Raw genomic sequence first — 20,978 nt, 5'->3', positions numbered from 1 at the left:
GTCAGGAAATAACAGCAACAGGGAGAACAGTCAGGAAATCATGTGCCGCATGGCTGCAGAGAACTTCTGTGGAATTTTCAGTTGAAGGCTTCTCAAGAATCACAGTCATGGGGATGATGAAGCTAAGCTAGGTTTCTTTATTAAAACAATGATTTAAAAGACTGTCAATGACCGAGACATAAGTCAAACAACAACATTATTATTTCTTCTTGATTAAGAGACACCAGGATGCAACAAACTAGCTTCCCTACTTATGAACTAAATATTCTAATTTCACCACAGCTATGTGTCCGAAGGAGACATTACTACTCCAGGTTTGTCTGGATCGGTAAACAAGGTGTAAAAAGATGTGCTCTGTAACGCAGCATTCATTATTACTTACTTTGACACGTTGTACAGTACTCTATAAATGATCTCCATCTGAAAATCGGACAATGTATGACACAATTCACATATTAAATGAAGAATAAAACACTTCAAGCCATGCTCTATTTTGTGAAACACCGAATGAGAGAGACGTCTCATTTTGCATAATATTTAATATGCAGGAGTTCACTCACAATTTCTCAAAACATTCAAAGCTTAGAGCTCAAACATCTCGGAGGGCGGAACACAAAACAATACCACAATTCGCGGCGGCACGTTCAAGACAACAGCAGTATTTTGGATGAAACTGGCAAGTGTAGTTTCTGCTCCGGAGAAAATGTATGAGCAACAAATATTTGCATTTCCATCTTCTAAAACCCAGACAGGCACCGGGTAATATTAGCATTGTTAAATGTTTTCTGAGCGTTCATGCAAACATGAATTGATAAGTATAGCACGACTAATAAAGGTCAGAGAAGTGAGTAGTTTTATCAGTACTTTCCTAAGTATTTATTTTTTAGACTACTTTTAAATTTTATCCGTTACATTTTAACATGAGTATCTGTACTTTTTACTTGATACATATTCAAAAGAAAGTCGTTACTTTTGTTTTCAAATGCATTAAAACGATTAAAATACTAGAGCTGGGAGAAAAAAAAGCAGCCGACAATGTATGTCTGCCAATCATATGAAGCGTTACACACGGTCCCGTACGTCCCATTTTTTTCTTGGCTCCACGACACACGATCACACACGCAATTGGCTATATTAGAATAACCCGTAAATATGAGGGCAATGCGTGCCGCCACAAGAGGGGATAATTTGAACTTGATAGCAAGTCAGAGAGTCAATTGACCGATGTATCCCCATTTTTGCTCCATTAGCGAATATCTTTCAAACGTAGGACACATCCGGTAAAAAATATTTTTACTTCTTCTCGGCAAGTACATTTCAAAGCCTGTACTTTTTTATTTTAAAACTTCTACTTGAGTGAGTACTTTTACCAAAGTTGATTTTTACACAAGTAATTATACTTTTACTCAAGTAGAGGATGCCAGTACTTTTCCCATCTCTAATAATGCTACACCAAATATTTTCCACAGGCATGCATTTTTATTTCTTTTCAAATACTAATTTCAAAGGTCTCTTCATTTTGAATTTTTTTTCCAACTAATGCATATACGACAGGCTATCATGCATACATGCATCTGAAAATAGAAACAATTCAAAATTGTCAATAACCTCTCAAGTAACACTTACAGTATCAGCATAGTGTGTCTCTCTTATTAGCTTCTTGCTAATTTATATGTTGTCAATTTGACGAGTCTCCATAGGTAGGCCTACAATGCATGTAGCCCCCAATCCACACACTCGGACCCCTAAAGATAATTAAATGTTATTATTATTTTCTCATAATAGTTATGTTTGTGTAGAGAAATATCATTATTGAGTTGTTTATCACTAACACATTAAAATATAAAAAATAATGGTGTGATTACGATCGCAGTTTTTGGACACCAGGTGACATTTCGTTTTTGTATGTTACGCATTTAGACAAGTAAAGAGCCATATGAAACCATTTCATAAAAAAAAAATATATACATATTGGATGTTACCATCATATGCCATAAAATTGGCAAATAATTGTCATAATACAATCAAAAAGTAATGGTTTGGTATTAATCCAATCAGTTATGGCATAAATCTCCATGGAGCAAATGAGCGAGGTATGTACTGAAAATGTTGTCTAAGGTAATACTTGCCAGTAGGGGTATCAAAAAAAATTGATTCGGCGAAATATCTCAATCTTATAGTGCAAAATTTTCGAATCGATTCTACTGTATATGCGGCTGAATCGATTTTTAAACATACATTTTTTTAAATGGAAATATTCAACAAAACGTCTTACTTAGGGTTAGGGTTCACATTTTAAGCATGGAAGTACAGTATGTTGTATTAATGGAACATTAAGCCTTAATATTTTTATTTCAGTGCTGTTCAAACATGAAACAGACTGTAACCTGTTTGTTAAATGCAGTAGCTCAGTTATAAGCCTGAAGTTTCAGATAAATATATTTTCATAAAAATCTTACAGTGTACATGTACATGTTTACTGATTATTATTTTCTAAATTTGAGTAAAAAAAAGAAGAAAAAAATTGCAATATTCAATTTATAGATTTGTATCGGGATTAATCGGCATCAAATCGAATCGTGACCTATGAATCGTGATACGGATCGAATCGCCAGGTACTAGGCAATTCACACCCCTACTTGCCAGCGTTGTTACTGCGTATCATTCAAGACCACTAGGACTAGCACTGACTGCCAAACAGATCATCACTATAACCAAGCTTCTTTTCTTCTTTAAACCACAGGTCAGCCATTTAAGGGTGTTTCGTTTAATCTTTCATTCTGTCCCATTTCCTCTGAGCTAAGGGGCCTTCCAAGTGAAGAAGAATGTGTTATTCTGCTAATGGTGCTCCTGAAAGACTGATTTAAGGTAGACCATTGGGACCACTGGGACCAGTCCATGCGGGGGTAGACTCTCTGTAACACCGCCCTGCGAAACAGGATATACACCCATGGGTCGAGGATCTGGTTCCAGGAGGCAAAGCGCAGCCACAGCAAAAGGTATATGACCTCGAGAGGATGTCCGCTCAGCACAGTTTGTGCAATAAAGACCTGGTGGAGGAGGAAGGAAACAAAATAAATCAGAATGAATAAATGAAATATCATAGATGGGGTGGAAATTATATCACACCTGTGCTAACTACACAAAATAAACAAGCTCAGAATATGATGGATAATGAGTGTTAAGAATGGAATTAGTGGAATTAATTGGGTCTGCATTAAATGAACTTGGTCTGACATTTTTGTCACGTTAACCTTTCCACAGCAGTTTTTGTTGTGAAATTAAAACATCATTTAGCTGCAGTCTAATTGCAGCGATTCAAATTCACTGTAGAAAATCGTGCGAAACCTTAAGTCATAGATTTATGTTGAGGTAAATTTCTGCCACTAGGTGGCATCAGTGTTTCATGTTGGATGTTGGTGACATGAACAAGAATAATTTTACAGCAATTCTATTAACATTTTTCTTCCCTTTGGACATCATATTTAATGCCTTTTAATGCCTTATTTTTAGTTAATGACTTTTAATGCTTTTTAATGACATGCGGAAATCCTGTGTGAAGTGAGATAAGAGGAGTTGTTAAACTGAACAAGAAACCTGAGATCTGGGAATAAATTTGTGCCAACTCTGAATTAATTTACATGCTACATTCAATACAAAATAGTAATTTAGTTGTAAAATAAAACAGATGACAAAATTGATATTCTGTTATCTGACATTTGGGATGGGAGAGTTTACATGCTCGCTAAATATTAAATAAAAACAGGACGGTGTAACATGCCATGAAGAAATGACAGGATAAAGAAAGCAAGTATGGACTTCAGCAGCAGCACCAATACAGAAAGATGAGACAACGGCTATCCCAACATTAAAGTGATTTAATGAAGGAGAACAGACATTGTATAAATGAATGACTGAATTGTTTGGCTCGTTGGTGCTCACAGGCCGATGTTATGAAGGGTGACTGATGATTATGGTGAAACCACGTGAGTGGCTAACCTTTCAACATTCACATTTCACTCGCCTTATTCGGGAAACGTGACACATGATGTAAATCCAGGGGTCAAATATCTGATTGCAGGTGGCCAGGCGTATGTACAACAAAACACTTTCATCTTTTACCCCTTCTGCAGTTGAAGAGTTCACCAGAATATAAATCTGTGCAAGGTATCACACAACCAAGGTTAGACGGGGGTGCAGAACAAATATTGCATTTGATGGGCCTGTAAACATCACACCCATATTGTTTGTTGTGTGTTAGTTATTCTACATACGTCTAAATCTTTATATGCAGAATGTGACTTGGGAAACTCTTAGTGGTATAGTATAAAAATATTACATGGCTACATGACAAAGTTTTTTTTCTTAAAGGGGAAGTCAACCCCCAATTATTATTTTGTTGACAATAATATGCTCTATGCAGCCTCACTAGTCTGAATACTGGTTAATATTGTGTTGGAATATGAATTAAGCAGCAAAATCCAGCTGATTTTATCCATCTCAGGGGGCGGCCATTTTGCCACTTGCTGTCAACTGAAGATGACATCACAGTTGCTCAGGGCTCAGGCAACAAACAATCACAGCTCACCTGGTTTCTGAATCTGAGCTGTGATTGGTTGTTACCTGTGACCTGATATTGATATCAGAAGGCTGCCATTTTACCACTTGCTGTCGAATGAAAATGACATCACAGTTGCTCAGGTTGCTCAGCAAGTGGCAAAATGGCCACCCCCTGAGATGGGTAAAAACAGCTGGATTTTTGTTGCATAACTCATATTCCGCAAATACAGCACTAATCAGAATATCATGTTTAGACTATTGAGGTCACATATAACATATTATTATTAAGATACAACTTCCCCTTTAAATGTTATCACCATATCATAATCATTATGAAATGCAAATGCATATTTTCGAAATTGACCTTAGTTAACTGTCATACTAAAGTAAAAATGAGTTGGATGATAGATGTGTTTGAAGAAGTGAGATTATGAAGGCTTTTTATCATTCTTAACTGTATTTAAGGTAGAGATGGATGTCTGTTCAAATAAAATCCATCATGAAAATGTATATCAATCTCTAACTTTGATGACAACTGACTGATGCAAAGTGAAGTGGGAGTATGCAACTTAGTTAGTTTTGTCATCTAACAATAAAAGACAGATGTATGTATATAATTTTTCAGTTATTACTATAGTCAGTTGACTAAGCCACATTGCACTAATAAAATACAATTTTATTTATATAGCAGCTATTCACAAAATAAGTTGTTCCAGAGGACTTTGCATATGTCAGGTCTAGAACCAGACTTCTCACACATCAAGAGGGCAAATGAACCCCGTGAGTAAGCATAAAACCCTTTTCACACTGTAGCTATCAGTGCAAAGTATTCTGTCATCAAACCCAATCATTATCTATGTGGTATGTCCACGGAATGGACGGCAAGGAACCTCAAATTGGAAAATGCGCTGTAGAGCGGCAGCATTGTGGCATCAGACAAGTGCCTCCAATTGGACGGGAGCTGGCATTGTGATTTTACGCTCTAAAAACAGGTGGGTCAAAAATAACCCAACTATGGGTCAAAAATGGACCGATCCTCTTCTTGGGTCAATTTGACCTAACTTTGAGTCAAGAAATGGGTCTTTTAGTGTAAAACATCTTATAAATATTGGTCAGATTCTTTACTTGGGTCCAAAAATTGGGTCATTTTGTAAATTGGGTCAAATTGACCCATAAAGTGGATCAGTCCATTTTTAATCCATAATTGGGCTACTTTTGACCCAACTGTTTTTAGAGTGTAGTGTAACTTTGGCGGACTTATTTACAAGTAACAGCACGATTCAACTATCCAAGTAATTTGTAAATTGGGTCAAATTGACCCATAAAGTGGATCGGTCCATTTTTAATCCATAATTGGGTTACTTTTTGACCCAACTGTTTTTAGAGTGCAGTGTAACTTTGGCGGACTTATTTACAAGTAACAGCACGATTCAACTATCCAAGTAATTTGTAAATTGGGTCAAATTGACCCATAAAGTGGATCGCTCCATTTTTAATTCATAATTGGGTTACTTTTTGACCCAACTGTTTTTAGAGTGTAGTGTAATTTTGGCGGACTTATTTACAAGTAACAGCACGATTCAACTATCCAAGTTACCGCTGAGCCATTCATTTTTCTCTTCTGCTCGTGTCATCTTCCTCCTTCTTGAAATTAGCACATTTTATTTTATAGAAAGCCAGTGCAGTTAAGCTAACACTGAGAAAATATGATCGATCTTCTCATTCTATTCAGTACTCTTGGGCTGCAGCATTTTGTACCAGCTATAGAGTCTTTAGCGACTTATTGGATTACAGAGTTGCAATAATTCAGGCAGAGGTCACAAAAGTATGCACTATTTTTTCCAGCAATGGCAAGAAAATGGATTCCCCCACATGAACCGAGTGAAAAAGAATGGTTCTAAGCAGCCAGGACAGACGGCTTATATCACTTTCCTATGTAGTAGTTTATTGTCTTGGTCTATTTTGAGGTTCCACTGCAGTTGCAAAAGCTCAAAAACAGACAGTGTTGGATCTTTGAATGTGATATCCAGCACCGCCTTTTTATGGACCTCTGGTAAATGTAAACAATTTGCTGTTTTCTGAAATCACTATGACGTTATTATACAGACGTTTTCCTTTTGAGGATGTTGCTTTTGCCTGCGCTGTACAGAAATGTCAAGTAGAGCGTTAAAGTCCTTTTGATGATCTGCAGGCTTTTAGTTCAGCTCTTGAAGATGTTGCGTTTCTGAGAAGCATTGAAGCATGTAGAGAGGAAGCACAGTAAAATCTCATAGGACGGTATGAGGCCTCATTACGGCAGTGCTGATAAAAAAAAAAAAAGTCAGAATAGGGCTTGGGATGCTTTAGATGCCTTTCTCATGTGACGTCATACGGCAGTTGCTATTCTGAGTCCCTACCTTATCTGTGAATCTTAAAGTACGGTATTGAGATGATCCAGTGTGGAAACGTTTCCTGAAATGTAACATGAAGGTTTTCTTATCTGATTTTTGCAGTCTCATGTCCTTTTATAGGAAAACATTCACTGTGCTCAATTGGGACGGTTCTGCACTTTGAAAGCGTGTCGTGAATCGTTTTTTGTTTGCCCGGGATATGTGTCTAGAGGCTGAGGGTAAGGTGATGCACTGGCCAAGCATGTCTCCAGACCTAAACCCTGTTGAACATCTCTGGGGCATCCTCAAGATCTGATAAACTCCATGCCCAAGAGAGTTAAGGCAGTGCTGGAAAAATAATGGTGGCCTTACAAAATATTGACACTTTGGGCATTTTCACTTAGGGGTGTACTCACTTTTGTTGCCAGAGGTTTTTCGCTGTTATATTAACTGTACAAACACTTCTTTTCATTGTGTCAAAGCACTGATAAAAAAATAAATAAAAATGTTTTTCTGTAAAAAAAAACTGGCAGCTGCGGTTGCCAGAGAAATTCTGTAAAAAATACTGTGCAACATGTAAACAACTTTACAGAACGTGTGTATTTTACTGGTATTTAATGTACAATAAACAGTAACTGCATGTAGAGTTTAGAGAGCAAAAGAATACAAAAGCAGCATGTTCTTGGTAAATGTTACTTCATTTGTATAGCGCTTTCCTATGCTTTGCATTTTGACTACTCATTTCACTTACTGATTAAACAGCATCAGGAACAACTGAAATTTCATTATCAGGCGCAGGGATCTTCGACACAGTTACACTGCGCTGGGATCGAACCAACAATCTCAGGGTTGCAAAACAACCATTCTACAACTGAGCCGCACCCCCCTGTTCTATAAAGACTGTTGAATCGACAAGATTAAAACGCTTAGTTTTAGGATCTACAAGTTTATATTTGTACAGTATCACCCCCCCCCCCCCCCACACACACACACACTTAATTACTCTGGTAACCACAGCTGCGTTTTTTTTCTGTAAAACAACAGAATTTTTAAAAAGTACACTAATAATAATTAGGTCTATGGTACATCAAATTTAAATGAATATAATACATTTAGCTTAACCTTCATATTGACATGGTTTTACTGTATATCTAAATATTCGTAGCTGTAATATGAATTTGTAAAATGCATGGAACCTACTGACAAAAAGTGTTATTCTAACACTGCTATGATGTAATTTTAACTGTATCCAAATGTTTTTGTTGTTGTACAGTTTATCTGAGTTTAAATTACAGTCATTTTTTAATTCTCAAAATAAGTGATCTTTTTAACCTTTTCTTACTGTCAAATCAAACAGTTGTGTTTGGTTCAGAGTTTTGCGACATATTAATGTAAATTACACAATGCTTCATTGTTTTTGTTTTTACAGTTTTTTTACATCACGATTTTACAGAAATTCACAGTTAATTCTAAGTATCATTTCTTCAGTGTTGTCCCATGAAAAGATATGATGACATATCTGCAAAATACAGTATTTTCAATTTCTGTCCAGTAAAAAAAACGAAATAGACTTACCAGCATCGGGCACCAGCAGATGGAAGCGATGGCCATGATCAAGATGAGCTGCACCATCATTTCCACTTCCTGATCTCGGGGCCGTTGCATGTTATCCTGTCCGCAGCACACCTTGATCAGCGTCACAACACTGACGGTGTTCAACACAAAGGACACGGCGATGCACGTCAACCCGACCACGGAGAAGAGCACGGAAAAGGTCAAGTCGCCGCCCTCGGAGCTAATGTTGAAAAAACACCAGGAGCCAGGCATCTGCATGTGGTAGCTCCCGACTCCCGTCAGAGGCATCAGCGCTATGCAGCCGGCGGTGAACCACACCAGCAACAACATGAAGACTGTTCGCCTCTTGGGCATGGTGGTGGTGCGTGCAAATGGACGGGTGATGCCAATGAAGCGCTCCAAAGCCATAGCAGCGCCAAGTAGCAGCGGGCACAGTCCGTAGAAGACCATGGAGATGCCCATGAAGTTGCAGAAATGGCAGTGCGGGTCTAAACGGCGCCAGTTGAAGTGTGTCAAATGGAAGGAGACCACAATGCTGCCAGTGACCAACAGACCCATGAAGTCAGTCACCACGAGGCCGCCCAGGAAAATGAGGAAGGACGAACGAGAGCTGCTGCGAGTCCGCTGGAACGACTTGATGAGAACCACAAAGGCGATGAGATTGGAGGTGATACCCAACACGCTGAAGATGGAAGAGAAGTAGGCGGAGGCGATGGTGGGCACATACGTAAACGGAGGGTTATTAATGGTGTAACAGAGTGGGGTGTCGTTGGTGGGTGGTTGGGCCGAAGTATTCATGGCGTCCAGATGAGGTGTGGTGATGTCCATTTCAGAAGAATATGTCTTTTCAACCTTAAAGAGAAATCCAAAACCATCATCCATTTTTCATATGCACAATAGCACACAGCAATTCGTCTTATTAATTACAGGGCACATACACAACATTTTTCATACATTTTGTTAAAATCAATCAAAATAACCACCTTGTGTATTAGTTAGAGTTTGTTGCAGCTAGTGTATCTTTTGCATCAATATTTCATTAATCTGTGTACAGTCAGCAATGCATATAATATCAATTATACATAGTGGCTCTGAATTGTTACAATAAATAATCCAAACAATATTCATAATGTTTGCTCCCTATTGTCAAGCGTGATTAGAGTCTCTTCTTTCATCAGGAAAATAAAGTATGCTATATTTGTATCTGTTTCCGTTTTGCAACAATTAGTATTAGAGTATGGTTTCATCATTATTCACAAACCTGTTGAAAACACTGGGGAAAAGAGGTTGTTGCAACATAGCCCTGGTTGATCTCTTATACTCTGCTGCCACCTGCTGGCCGTTTTTTTGGTAATAACTACCATTGTTTTAAGCTACCTGTTCAGGTCAGAGGCTGCATCAAAACCTTCTCTTCTCTAGCATTAAAAAAACCATTAAAAAAAAGTATAAATACATTTACCATGGCAATATAAAAAAATAGAACGTTTTTTATACGTTTTTGGGTTAATTATGATCTGGATGGCAAGTTTACTGATCATATAGACCACTAAAGTATGCGTTCCATTTACAGATACACCATCCTTCTCATTAAAAACTATCACCATGATTTTCGAGTGACTCAGATTGAAACAAATGCTAGAGGTTCTTTTCCTATAAAATATTTTCTGTTTTATTTTGACTATACAATACATATACAGAAAATTGAGGGTCAACCATGACTAAAAAGCTGGCAGGAAACACTCATGTGATTAATTCAGCCAGGAACAGGAAACACAGTCAGCCCATAATCACTCCAGTGATCATTTCCGACATTTGAGACACTAGAAACAAAGTATCCATGTTTTTATGCTTAGATTCATTTTAAAAGTAAGATGGCCTAAAGTAAGGGAATAAAATTAATAAGGTGTTTGTTGTGGACCATGATAAACCAGGAGAAAAAAAAGTACCATAATTTATAGTGTTGAACTATCAATGTGCAGTCAATACAAACACATCAAATACGATTTTATTAGTTTAATTTATCACTCTGACACTGAAATGACTTTGATTGAACATGAAGGTACTTGAACTGATCATGAGGGGACAAGTGTGCTTGCAGGGACGATGTCCTGATATTTCCATTGTAAAACATACATAAATAACATAGACAAAGCAGAGGCATGGGGCCCTGTTTCCAATCAGCAAACTCACATTGACTACGATCATCACGAAACAAAGTTCATTTGGAACTTCAGGAGGCACCTAGCTGATCCGAGGGTACTAAAAAGGTCCTAGGCACAACAGTGCGTACACCACTTGAGGGGGACCAAGAGGCACAAATATGGACGAAAAGCTGCTGACTTTCCATCACTCCTCTCAGAAGGTCAATGGTTGTTCCCTCCCAGAAGGCCTTTTTATAAAATCTACTGCCTCAGCAGAGCGAGAAACATTATCATGGACAGCTCACATCCTGCTTCCCACCTGTTTGAGTTGTTGCCCTCCAGCTGTTGAGCTGGGTCAGTACAAACCAGTTAACGTAAAAAAAACAAATCCCCTACCCCCAACAAGGTGTTCAGAGTAGGTACCAGAGTTGAACACATTGGGCTCTGTTTTCATGCTAACCGCAAGTTTAACGCTGTGAGATGTCTAACTCCATGCAGAGGCATGTTAGACCTTGTGTTGGTATTTTCGCAGATGTACTCATGCCAGCACGCAGGGGTGCATTTGAAAAAGTGTGCTCTGCGCTGTTGTGCGCACCAACACAGCCAACTTAATGTCAATCGACGCGGCTCTTTCATTCCCTCTAAATGCGGTACGCGAGGTGCACACTAATAGTCTTTGGCATGACGAAACAACAAACTAATTTGTGTGACCCCCCCCTCATCCTCCACAGCTGTGCTGTGGCCAGTGATTTTAAAAATATGTAATACATTATATGAACATAATAATAATAATAATAATAATAATAAAAATATATAAAAAATAATAATAATAATAATAATAATGATGATGATGATGATGATGAATACTTTTGAACGAAATATGATAACATCCACCACACATGCATTGAATTTTTCACACTATATGGTCTTTTTGTGCTCATGGTAGCTGGGAAAGCTATTTTGTAGTCTTTTAAATATTAACTCCATGGGCGTAGAAAATACAACAGTACAAAGTGTTAACTGTTTACAGTAATAAAGCGTTTCCAATCAATTTAATCAAAAATGAGAGCTCATTTTACGATAATTGGGAGTTCCCTTTTAACTCACGAGAAGAGGTTGAAAGGTCAATGCGAAGAAATGAGTTACTTTAGTTAAAAACTTTAATCGATGGTCGCACATGTACACTCAACGCAAACTAACTGATTTTAACTCTCAGAGTGTTTATTCTTAAGATGCAAATTTGTGGCGTATACAAGCAATTAACTTGACTGCCTTGGTCAATTCAGACATGAGACAGACGGGGCTCGGCACCAAGTGCAAAACTTTTAAGTGTGCCATTAACAAAAGTGCCTATTAGCTTAGAATCAATATGTTAATATCTCATATTCAGTCTAGCTTCAAGGAGACATATAAATTGTTTCCATTGAAAATAACAGGAAACCACTGAAATGTAAGTGTGTGTGTGTTGCCTTAAGTGCCCTATGTTGCCTACAATCATTTTAAGATTGTGCGTGTTACTGTTTATTACGCCATTAACATATTATTAGTGGGCCACTACTGAGAGGGTTCACCTCCGCTCACACTCACAACAATCATGTACCCTAAAACTGTGGTGATCAAACCTATCACACCAAGAACCACCTCAATAAATACATGGCTCTCTAAGTATGACATTATTAAAAAAAAAAAAACTTTTAAAATGCAAAATGTAGAATACTGAGCTTCTGATTATAGGCTGCATTTATAAAGCACACGAGGACATTTTTTTTGTTCTTTTTAATTTAAAAATGGCTACTTTGACCAGAAATTGGGCTACAAATGTCACAAATGGTCACAAATCAAACATCGCGATAGAGTGAATCCCCAATAACTGAACCGCAAAGTGGCTAGGTAATAATGTATATTATTATTATTGTGAGTAAATAACATTTTGTTTGAACATTAACAGTGTGTGTATATGATAAAATATAAATCTATTACACATAAAAGTTCATTAAAAACATACCTACCACTACATAAATGCATTTAAACATGCAGATCAAAAAGATTAAAAATACAACTGAACTGTACATGAAAAATGTTCTATACTGTATATAAAAAAAAACGACGTTTATATTATTTTGTGTATCATTAAAGGGAACCCGAATACCACTAGTGGTATTCGTACCACACTTTGAGAACCACTACACGAGAACAAAAACACATTGTCAACACTTGCATTCAAATGAGATCAACACCCACAGAATGTTCCATTGGAAATCAATTTTTCTTGCATGTATCTGCTTCAAATGAACATATATTTGAGCCGGCTTCCTAAGCAGTCTCCCTAGGGGGACTTACTGTAACTCTGGTGTAACACCGTTTAATTCACAGGAGAAGAAGACAAAGCAAAAGCACGGGGCCCTGTTCGAAGTTTTTGTTTGTTTGTTTGTTTTTTTAACATAGAAAGAAGACAATACAAGTATTTGTTCATTTATTCACTCTATCAGAGTATATCATTCTGCATTCTTTTTCTTATTATTATTATTACATTATTCTACCTTTAAGTACTGTAAAAAATAAAGTTGGACGCATAATATAATTGTCCAAAATGTCTTGGTGCAGAATTAAGATTATAAAGTAAATACAGGTGGCCAATCACAAAATGATCAACAGTGATAACTTCTGTTCTAAGAGTTAACTATTTGTACAGTAAATCTTTGATGATTATTCTGAATGAATTCCAACCAGTGGTACGAATTGTAAGAAATACAGCAGCATCTCTAATTAGCTGTACTACGTACTGTATGTGCTTTAACCAACTCCTGCACTCAAATGCAACAACTAACAAAAGTATGTCGGTATTTACAAGGCAACATCACAAATGCTGTTTTTCCAACAGAAAACTGCAGTGTATTTTCTCATCAAGTGAGGTGGTAATGATTTTTTTTTTTGTCTTACCATTAGAGGGGCTTAGAAGTTGACATTGAGCTCTCCATCCAAGCCATCAATCTGCTTCTCATTAGTAATGGATCTAACGCAATGGCTTCAGGAGACGGGGGACCATTTTCAATGTGTGCACCCTGTCAAAGGATAGTTAAAAAAAATAAAAAATTCAAAAGGTAGTGCCACAACACACTTAACAATAACCTTTCCTCAACATCTCCTTTCCTTTGCTGCTGCTCAGCTCCCAGCAGCTCAGATAAGCATCTCCCCCTTGAGTCATGCTTCCTTTTGCTCCCTGCAAAAGGGGAAGGGCTTTAGCAACAGACACAAACTACTTGAGGCAAGAATGAGCTCCACAGAAAATGTTCAAAGCATAAATATGACATGCCTAAATGATCCGCAGGGAGAAAAGGCATTTGTCTCGTATCCAACACGTCATCGTCTTACTTGTGCACCAATAAAAGGATACCACGATGATCAGCAATGAAAACAGCTTGTGTATGCAATAGAAAAAAATACAAATACATTTAAGAAATCATATGAACTCATTTGCCCCCAAAAACGTATAAAAACTTTTATTTTTTTAATATAGCCATGGTCCCAAAAATGTATTTATACATTTTTTACGTGTGTATTTTTATGCTAGAGAATACAGATGCAGCTTCTGACCTGAAGAGGTCGCTTAAAGCAATTATAGTTATTACAAAAAATGGCCAGCAGGTGCCAGCAGAGTATAAGAGATCAACCAGGGCCATGTTGCAAAAAGCTCTTTCTCCCCAGTGTTTTCAACAGGTTTGTGAATAATGATAAAACGTAGCTATATTCTAATGCTAAGTGTTGCAAAACGGAAATAGATAAAAATATAGCATACTTTATTTTCCTGATGAAAGAAGAGACCCTCATATTTCTTTTGGTAGGTTCCATGTTTTTATAGCAATAGAACACAATATTCTGTCGGCCTTGCAAAATCAGTCAAAATACAGTAAAACAGCCAGGAGCGAAGGGGGTTGCTTCAGTGAAAATGGCCCGGAGTGAATGAGTTAAGGGACATCATTGAAAACACAGCCAATGTTTCCATTGTTTAGGTCTTATATATTTTTTGCATATTTAGTAATTTGTGCATACAGGTTTGCAAATGCATTTAAGTCAGCCATGGAGTTTTAGAAACGTTTTTCATATTTTTAGTGTTAAGTACAATACTAAGCTATACAATATACAGTATAGGATATAAGTATAAAATTTTCCTAATTAGGGTGTCAGACTATGGTGCTATGAAAGATTCATTGGAAGTGTTCCACGGTAAAAACTGGCGTATCCGGATTTTCGTGCTGACACAAGTGTCGATGCAATGGCAATGTCTGGCAATTTGGTAGCACAAAGTTGTTTGAACATTATGCCTGCTTGAACTATGTCTAAGTATTGACGTAGGTAGCGTAACCTGGCTTTGGCGAATATGATCAAGACGAGGGCTGGGGGGAAAAAATCCGACGAATTCAACCAAGTTGATAAAAAAAAAACAAATATTTTGCCCCGACATTGTGCGCCATCCACACAGACATTCCCAGGTCACATTGTACTCTATTTAAACCACTCATGATCGTTTCAGGCTATTAGCAATCTCTCTTGGAAAGTTGACAATACAGTTAGTGAGATTTTCCCTTTTAGGGGCATGTCTCGTCAAGTGTCGCCACTATTGGCATCCCGTTCATTTTTATTCAGGATTGCTACCAGAAGGGGCTGAGAATTAATTTAGAGTTTCTACCCACTAGGATGTTTTGATTTGAACCCTACTCCCCTGTGTAAAAGGAATAGTGATGGGAATTCCGGCTCTTTTTAGGGAACCGGTTCTTTTGGTTCGGCTCACTAAAAAGAGCCTCTTTCGGCTTCCAAATGGCTCTTTAGATTTTTTGTCGCTTAAATAAATATATTACCAACAACAATTTAAAACTATATGTGCAATATGAATTACTAATGTGAAAAAATTGCACTATATCAAATGTTTGTTGTATAAAATACACTTTTATTTATAAACTCGACTATAAACTCAAATGGAAAATACAAACATTTAACTATTTACAAATGAACTTAAATAAGGTTTAACAATAACAATTTTCAAGTGAAACAACAGACAAAGAGAATCGCACAGCAAAATAAAAATAAAAATGTGTAAAATAAAAATAAAAGAAAAAATCTGCATCCAGAAAACAGTGTTCTTCAGTGTAGATTTACATTCAGAAATGCCAAGTGCCTCAACTTTGAGAGGCTGATCCTATTTCTTCTTCTTCTCATGTGCCGCTGTAAATTGTTTGTACCCCGCTATGAAATTTTAGTCTTGCAGACTTTACACTCTGCCTTAGTTTTGTCAGTTGTATTGAAATGTGTCCATATATTGCTGCGTTTTCTCTTGTCACTCATTTTTTAACAGTTTTTTTTTACCTTTCCGTTTATACAAGTGCTCTCCTCCTCTCTCTCGTCTCCTCCCTCCCGTTCACGTTTGAGTGTGTGACTGCATGCAGCGTGATGTCGTGTGCCCCTCCCCCCCCCCCCTGCTGCTCAGCGCTGAGCGCAGACACAGAGACGTCACACACACATACTCACCAATCAAATGCGGCTTTAGAGAGAAAAAAAAAGAGAGAAAGAAAAAACGGCTCCCAGTCAGGAGCCGGCTCCCAGTCAGGAGCCGGCTCCCAGTCAGGAGCCGGCTCCCGTCGTTCACGTCAAAGATCCGGCTCTCAGAGCCGGTTCGTTCGCGACCAACACATCACTAAAAAGGAAGCAAACTGTCACATTGCTCAGTGGCTTAGGTGACGTGGCGACAACAATGAGAGTTCTAAAAAACAGAAAGCAAGAGAACTCTATTCTGTTTTATTTTATTATTTTAATTTTAATACCATTTAAGTCATTTTTTCCTAGATTAGTTTAGGTTTTTGATTAAGTTTGTATGAGAGTGATGCGCAACTTTACAATTAAGTAGGCATCCATCACTTTATCATAATGTCATTGTGTGGTGTTGTTAAAGTTGCACCCAAATGCAGACCAAGTACAAAATGATCACCATGGTTACAGTAATAATTGTGAGACATTTAGACTTTTTTTTTTTAAAAGCTGTAATTCATTCAGAAACGCCAATTTAAGTGTTTGTCTAAATTAAAGTTCTAATGACCAATTCAACCAAAAAACAATCAGTAATTAATTACTCAAAAACACTGAGATGAATCTAATTGAATAAAAGCTAATCTGACATTACTCACATCACGAAATTAAATGATGTTGTTATGCATAATTCTTTTTCTCTTCTATTCCCTATGCTTCAGCACAAATGGGATACGTAGACAGTCTAATTAAGACTGAATTCAACATTCTCAACTAAAAGTAGATTCAAATGTTTTCAAATCAGTTTTAGCAATTAAGTTTTAGTGGTAGATCCATGAAACCAGCCTGACATTGTCTTTTGTGATTTAAACACAATCAAACCTCAGCTGACCTTAACACTTCAACTTTATTATGCTCTCTATAATTTGAATATTTGTTCAATTTGTACTGCTAGTAGCTGCCCTTTTAACATTCCATTTTGCTTTGCGCGAGTCACTCTGTTCCTAGCGTTGATGTGTTGGCCGAATCTCAAGCTATCCTGGGCGGATTGAGTGATTTGCGCTGCTTTACACGCAATCAGCCTGGCTTTTAACTGCCACACAAAACACGCATTATCTCCTCTTACTCAGACAGTGGGTTCTTTTTTGTGAAGCATTGTAAAATCCCCAACATGCATGATTTAATATTGGAACAAAAAGTTTAATAATAATAATAATAATAATAATAATAATAATAATAATAATAATAATAATAATAATAATAATAATAATAATAATAATAAGCGGCACGGTGGATGACTGGTTAGCACGTCCGCCTCCCAGTGCAGAGGACGTGAGATCGAGTCCGGGCTTCGGCCTTCCTGGGTGGAGTTTGCATGTTCTCCCCGTGCTTGCGTGAGTTTTCTCCGGGTACTCCGGTTTCCTCCCACATTCCAAAGACATGCATGGCAGGTTAATTGGACACTCCAAATTGTCCAAAGGTGTGATTGTGAGTATGGTTGTTCGTCTCTGTGTGCCCTGCAATTGGCTGGCAACCAGTTCAGGGTGTACCCTGCCTACTGCCCGAAGCTAGCTAGGATAGGCTCCAGCAACCCCTGCGACCCTTGTGAGGACAAGCGGTTAGGAAAATGGATGGATGGATAAAAATAATAATAATAATAATAACAACAACAATAATAATAATAATGACTGGAAGATAATTCTACAGGCATGACAAGAACTCTTAAGTCACATGTGCAACTTGTCACATATATTGGATGTGCCCACACCAAAACAGCTCCCGTCATCTGTGGAGTCCCTCAAGGTTCTGTCTTAGGAACCCCATTACCTCTTTCCTACTGGCTGCTACTAAGTTGTGTCATCAGCAAGAATGGAATCTCCTTTTAATTGCTATGCTGATGACACTCAGCTATACTTAAGGACAGACCCTAAATCCACCTCCACATTATTACATCCAAACTTTTACTCAAGCAAAACATTTATGCCTTCCCTTCACAATTGCCCGTTCTCACCTGCATCACTTAAAATTTTTTTTTTAATATACTTATTTAAATAATAGTCTTATACTGACATAAATAGTTGACAAAAGTGTTAAGGGTTCATCTATCTTGTTTATTTCTGTTGCCTCTTAGCAAAGTTTTTTTTTTTTGTAATACACCATCCTGTTAATGTAAAATCACTCCTAATTACCATCCTACAGTATACAGACAGTATAATTAACTATTACACTAACTGAATTAATCGCTCTTCTTCATTTGAGCTCTCTCAAAAATCTGTATACTTTCATTCTATTTCCAAGTGTAAGCCAAATGTACTTCCTGTGCAGATAATTGGCTGCTTATCAAGGATTTTGATACAAGGTATTAGCTGTAACATAAAAAAAAAACCTTCATATGCAACCATACGATCAAACTGAGAGAAAAAAAAATACAATGTCAATTTCATGCAGCATTCCTTTTATTTAGCTCCATCAACAAACAGCAGCCTCGAGCGTGCTGTTTTGTTTATTCTCTAATGAGCTGTAAAAAGTCTGCAGAAATAAACAGAGAGCACCCTAAGCTGAGAAAATGAAAAACAAGTCAACTTTGGGTGAACTCAGCCAGAGGTCATACCTGTGACAAAAGTCTTTGTGAATGCAGTGCAGACACTTTTCTTCTTCCATTTGAAATGAGAAGCAAATTGCAACATATATAATGAGGCTTTCCTTTAGTGTTCAAACAAGATTTGCTTCATCAGAATTAGAAACGTTTGTTGGGGTCAATTCCTGGCGTTGCATTAACTGTGGCGGTCTGCCATTTTCTTACACTGACCTCTGACCTAGTAAAGGTAACTCCGATATTTATTGTCCCAGACATTTTATGAGGACTCCTGGCAACATTTTCCTAAGTAAATAAATAAATAAATAATGAATCCCCCAAAGTAAAGTAAAGGGGGCCCATCCTCATCTATCCACCTCATTTTTTTCTTTTGTTTTTTTCCTCTTCTCTCTGCGTGAGTATGTGCGTGAATATGTGCATGTGCGAGTGTGTGTATGTGCTCATTAATTCACCTAAAACCTATTAAAAATCCCATACCGTTCACCTAAACCAAATACTTCAGAATCCAGCGAGAGTCGTGAGATTGTCAGGAGACCCGAGGAAGGATCAAAGAAAAGAAAGAAAAGTGAAATCCAGCACCGACCAGAGATCCACCTCATTTTAGTGACCACACAGTCAGCGTCAGACACATGATACAACAATATCATCAACTGGTTTTGCCTTCCTAGTTTCATAAAAGGCCCAAGCAGAGAGCACTCTTCATTAGAGGAAGACTTTTAGTGAATACAAAGCTTTTATATTATACGACTCACATTTATTCAAATTTGGATCTAATTGCTTGGCGATGTATGCATTATACAAACTCAGCTAAATCGAGAGGTTGACACCAGGGTTTCTTTTCCCGGCTCATCATGACACTCACCACCTCCCCCCCCAGCCTAAACTCGATTTCTCAGCATTTAACACTTGCACTACAAACCCTAACTCTGGCGGAATGTGATTTAATTGTGTCCAAATGGGCATGTTTACAGGGAAGCCTTAATGGTTCTGTTGCTGGCGGTTTCATGTGTCCTTAATTATTATTGAATTATTCACTTGAGAGTGTTATGGCGCAGACAGCTCTGTCAGGTTTTATTCTACGCCATCATTCTTGTGCTTTCCCATTACCAAGCTATTATCCCTCAATTTGCAAAGTATTTTAGCTGACATTTGAGACCAAAGTGCTAATGAGCTGTAAGAAGAACAGTTCTCTCCAGATATAAGCCGAAATTTAAAGACTAATCTGTTTGAGTGCAACTTTTAAATGTTTTTTTTTTCAGGAGACTGCAAGGCAGGACAGTTTTAAACAGGCTCGATCTGGTCTCTGAGTTTTAAAAGAAGGGTTTATATGGGCACAAAAGAGCAAGACAGTAAAGATAAGAATAATTATTACTGTGATCAATTTTCATTATTCTATTAAAAACCCTCTTTATTTAACCCATCTTATATATTGGTTACTGCCCCACTAGTCTAAGTAGGGTATTTTGGTTAATATTGCATTAGTGGAATATGAGTTAAGCAGCAAAATCCAACACTTTTCATCAAAATCAGAAGGCGGCCATTTTGCCACTTGCTGTCGACTGAAGATGACATCATAGTTGCTCAGGGCTTAGGCAACGACCAATCACAGCTGAGCTGTGTTGATTGTTACCTGAGACATGAGAAACTGTGATGTCATCTTCAGTCGACAGCAAGTGGCAAAATGGCCGCCTCCTGAGATGGATCAAAAAGTCTGGCTTTTGCTTCGTAACTCATATTCCACAAATGTAATATTAATCAGAATCTCATGTTTAGACGAATGAGGTCAAATATAACATATTATATGTCAAGAAATGTTTAAAGTTGACTTCCTCTTTAATATTGCCAATAAATGCATATTTTTACTTAAGAAGTAAGATCTGTGTAGCGTAGCTAGGAATCTGATGTAAATAGAGTTGAAACTGCAGCCAGAGGACAAAAAGCCAAAGGTCTATTTGACGGCCCACAAGAGGAAAAGCAGCAAAGAAGCCTCCTCGCTTTTTTATTTTATTTATTTTTTTACTTTAATGACAGCAATCTGTCAGCGACAGCACTCTCGTTGGACACAGAGGCTGCAAGGACTCGGGGAACATAAGACAGATGATAGGAAATAACAGCATGAGGACATAAACACAGGAGCCACGGCGCTGTACACATTTCGAACGGCCGCTTACTGCTGGCAGATGTTTCACACAGACCATCCCCAGGCCATTGGGAGAATCT

The 20,978-nt window shown here is 37.6% G+C and overlaps 1 protein-coding gene across 1 annotated transcript; it reads right to left on the bottom strand.

Moving 5' to 3' along the window:
* Window positions 1–112: 112 nt before the first annotated feature.
* On the bottom strand, window positions 113–13,801 carry tbxa2r (thromboxane A2 receptor). The gene is made up of 3 exons (XM_077584351.1): window positions 13,586–13,801; window positions 8,505–9,356; window positions 113–3,050 (listed from the first exon to the last, which is right to left on the bottom strand). The coding sequence occupies exons 1-3, from the start codon at window positions 13,586–13,588 to the stop codon at window positions 2,745–2,747; spliced, it is 1,161 nt and encodes a 386-aa protein (XP_077440477.1). The 5' UTR covers window positions 13,589–13,801; the 3' UTR covers window positions 113–2,744.
* Window positions 13,802–20,978: the final 7,177 nt, after the last annotated feature.

This window comes from Vanacampus margaritifer, chromosome 13 (genome assembly GCF_051991255.1).
Source record: "Vanacampus margaritifer isolate UIUO_Vmar chromosome 13, RoL_Vmar_1.0, whole genome shotgun sequence".
In the NCBI taxonomy this organism is placed as follows: Eukaryota; Metazoa; Chordata; class Actinopteri; order Syngnathiformes; family Syngnathidae; genus Vanacampus; species Vanacampus margaritifer.
This window is presented reverse-complemented; position numbering and strand designations above follow the sequence as displayed.

Excerpts from the sequence above, each read along its gene's own strand:
- tbxa2r (XM_077584351.1), bottom strand. Across the intron at positions 3,051-8,504 it reads TCTGCTGGTGCCCGATGCTG|GTCTTTATTGCACAAACTGT; the intron begins GTAAGTCTATTT and ends CTCCTCCACCAG.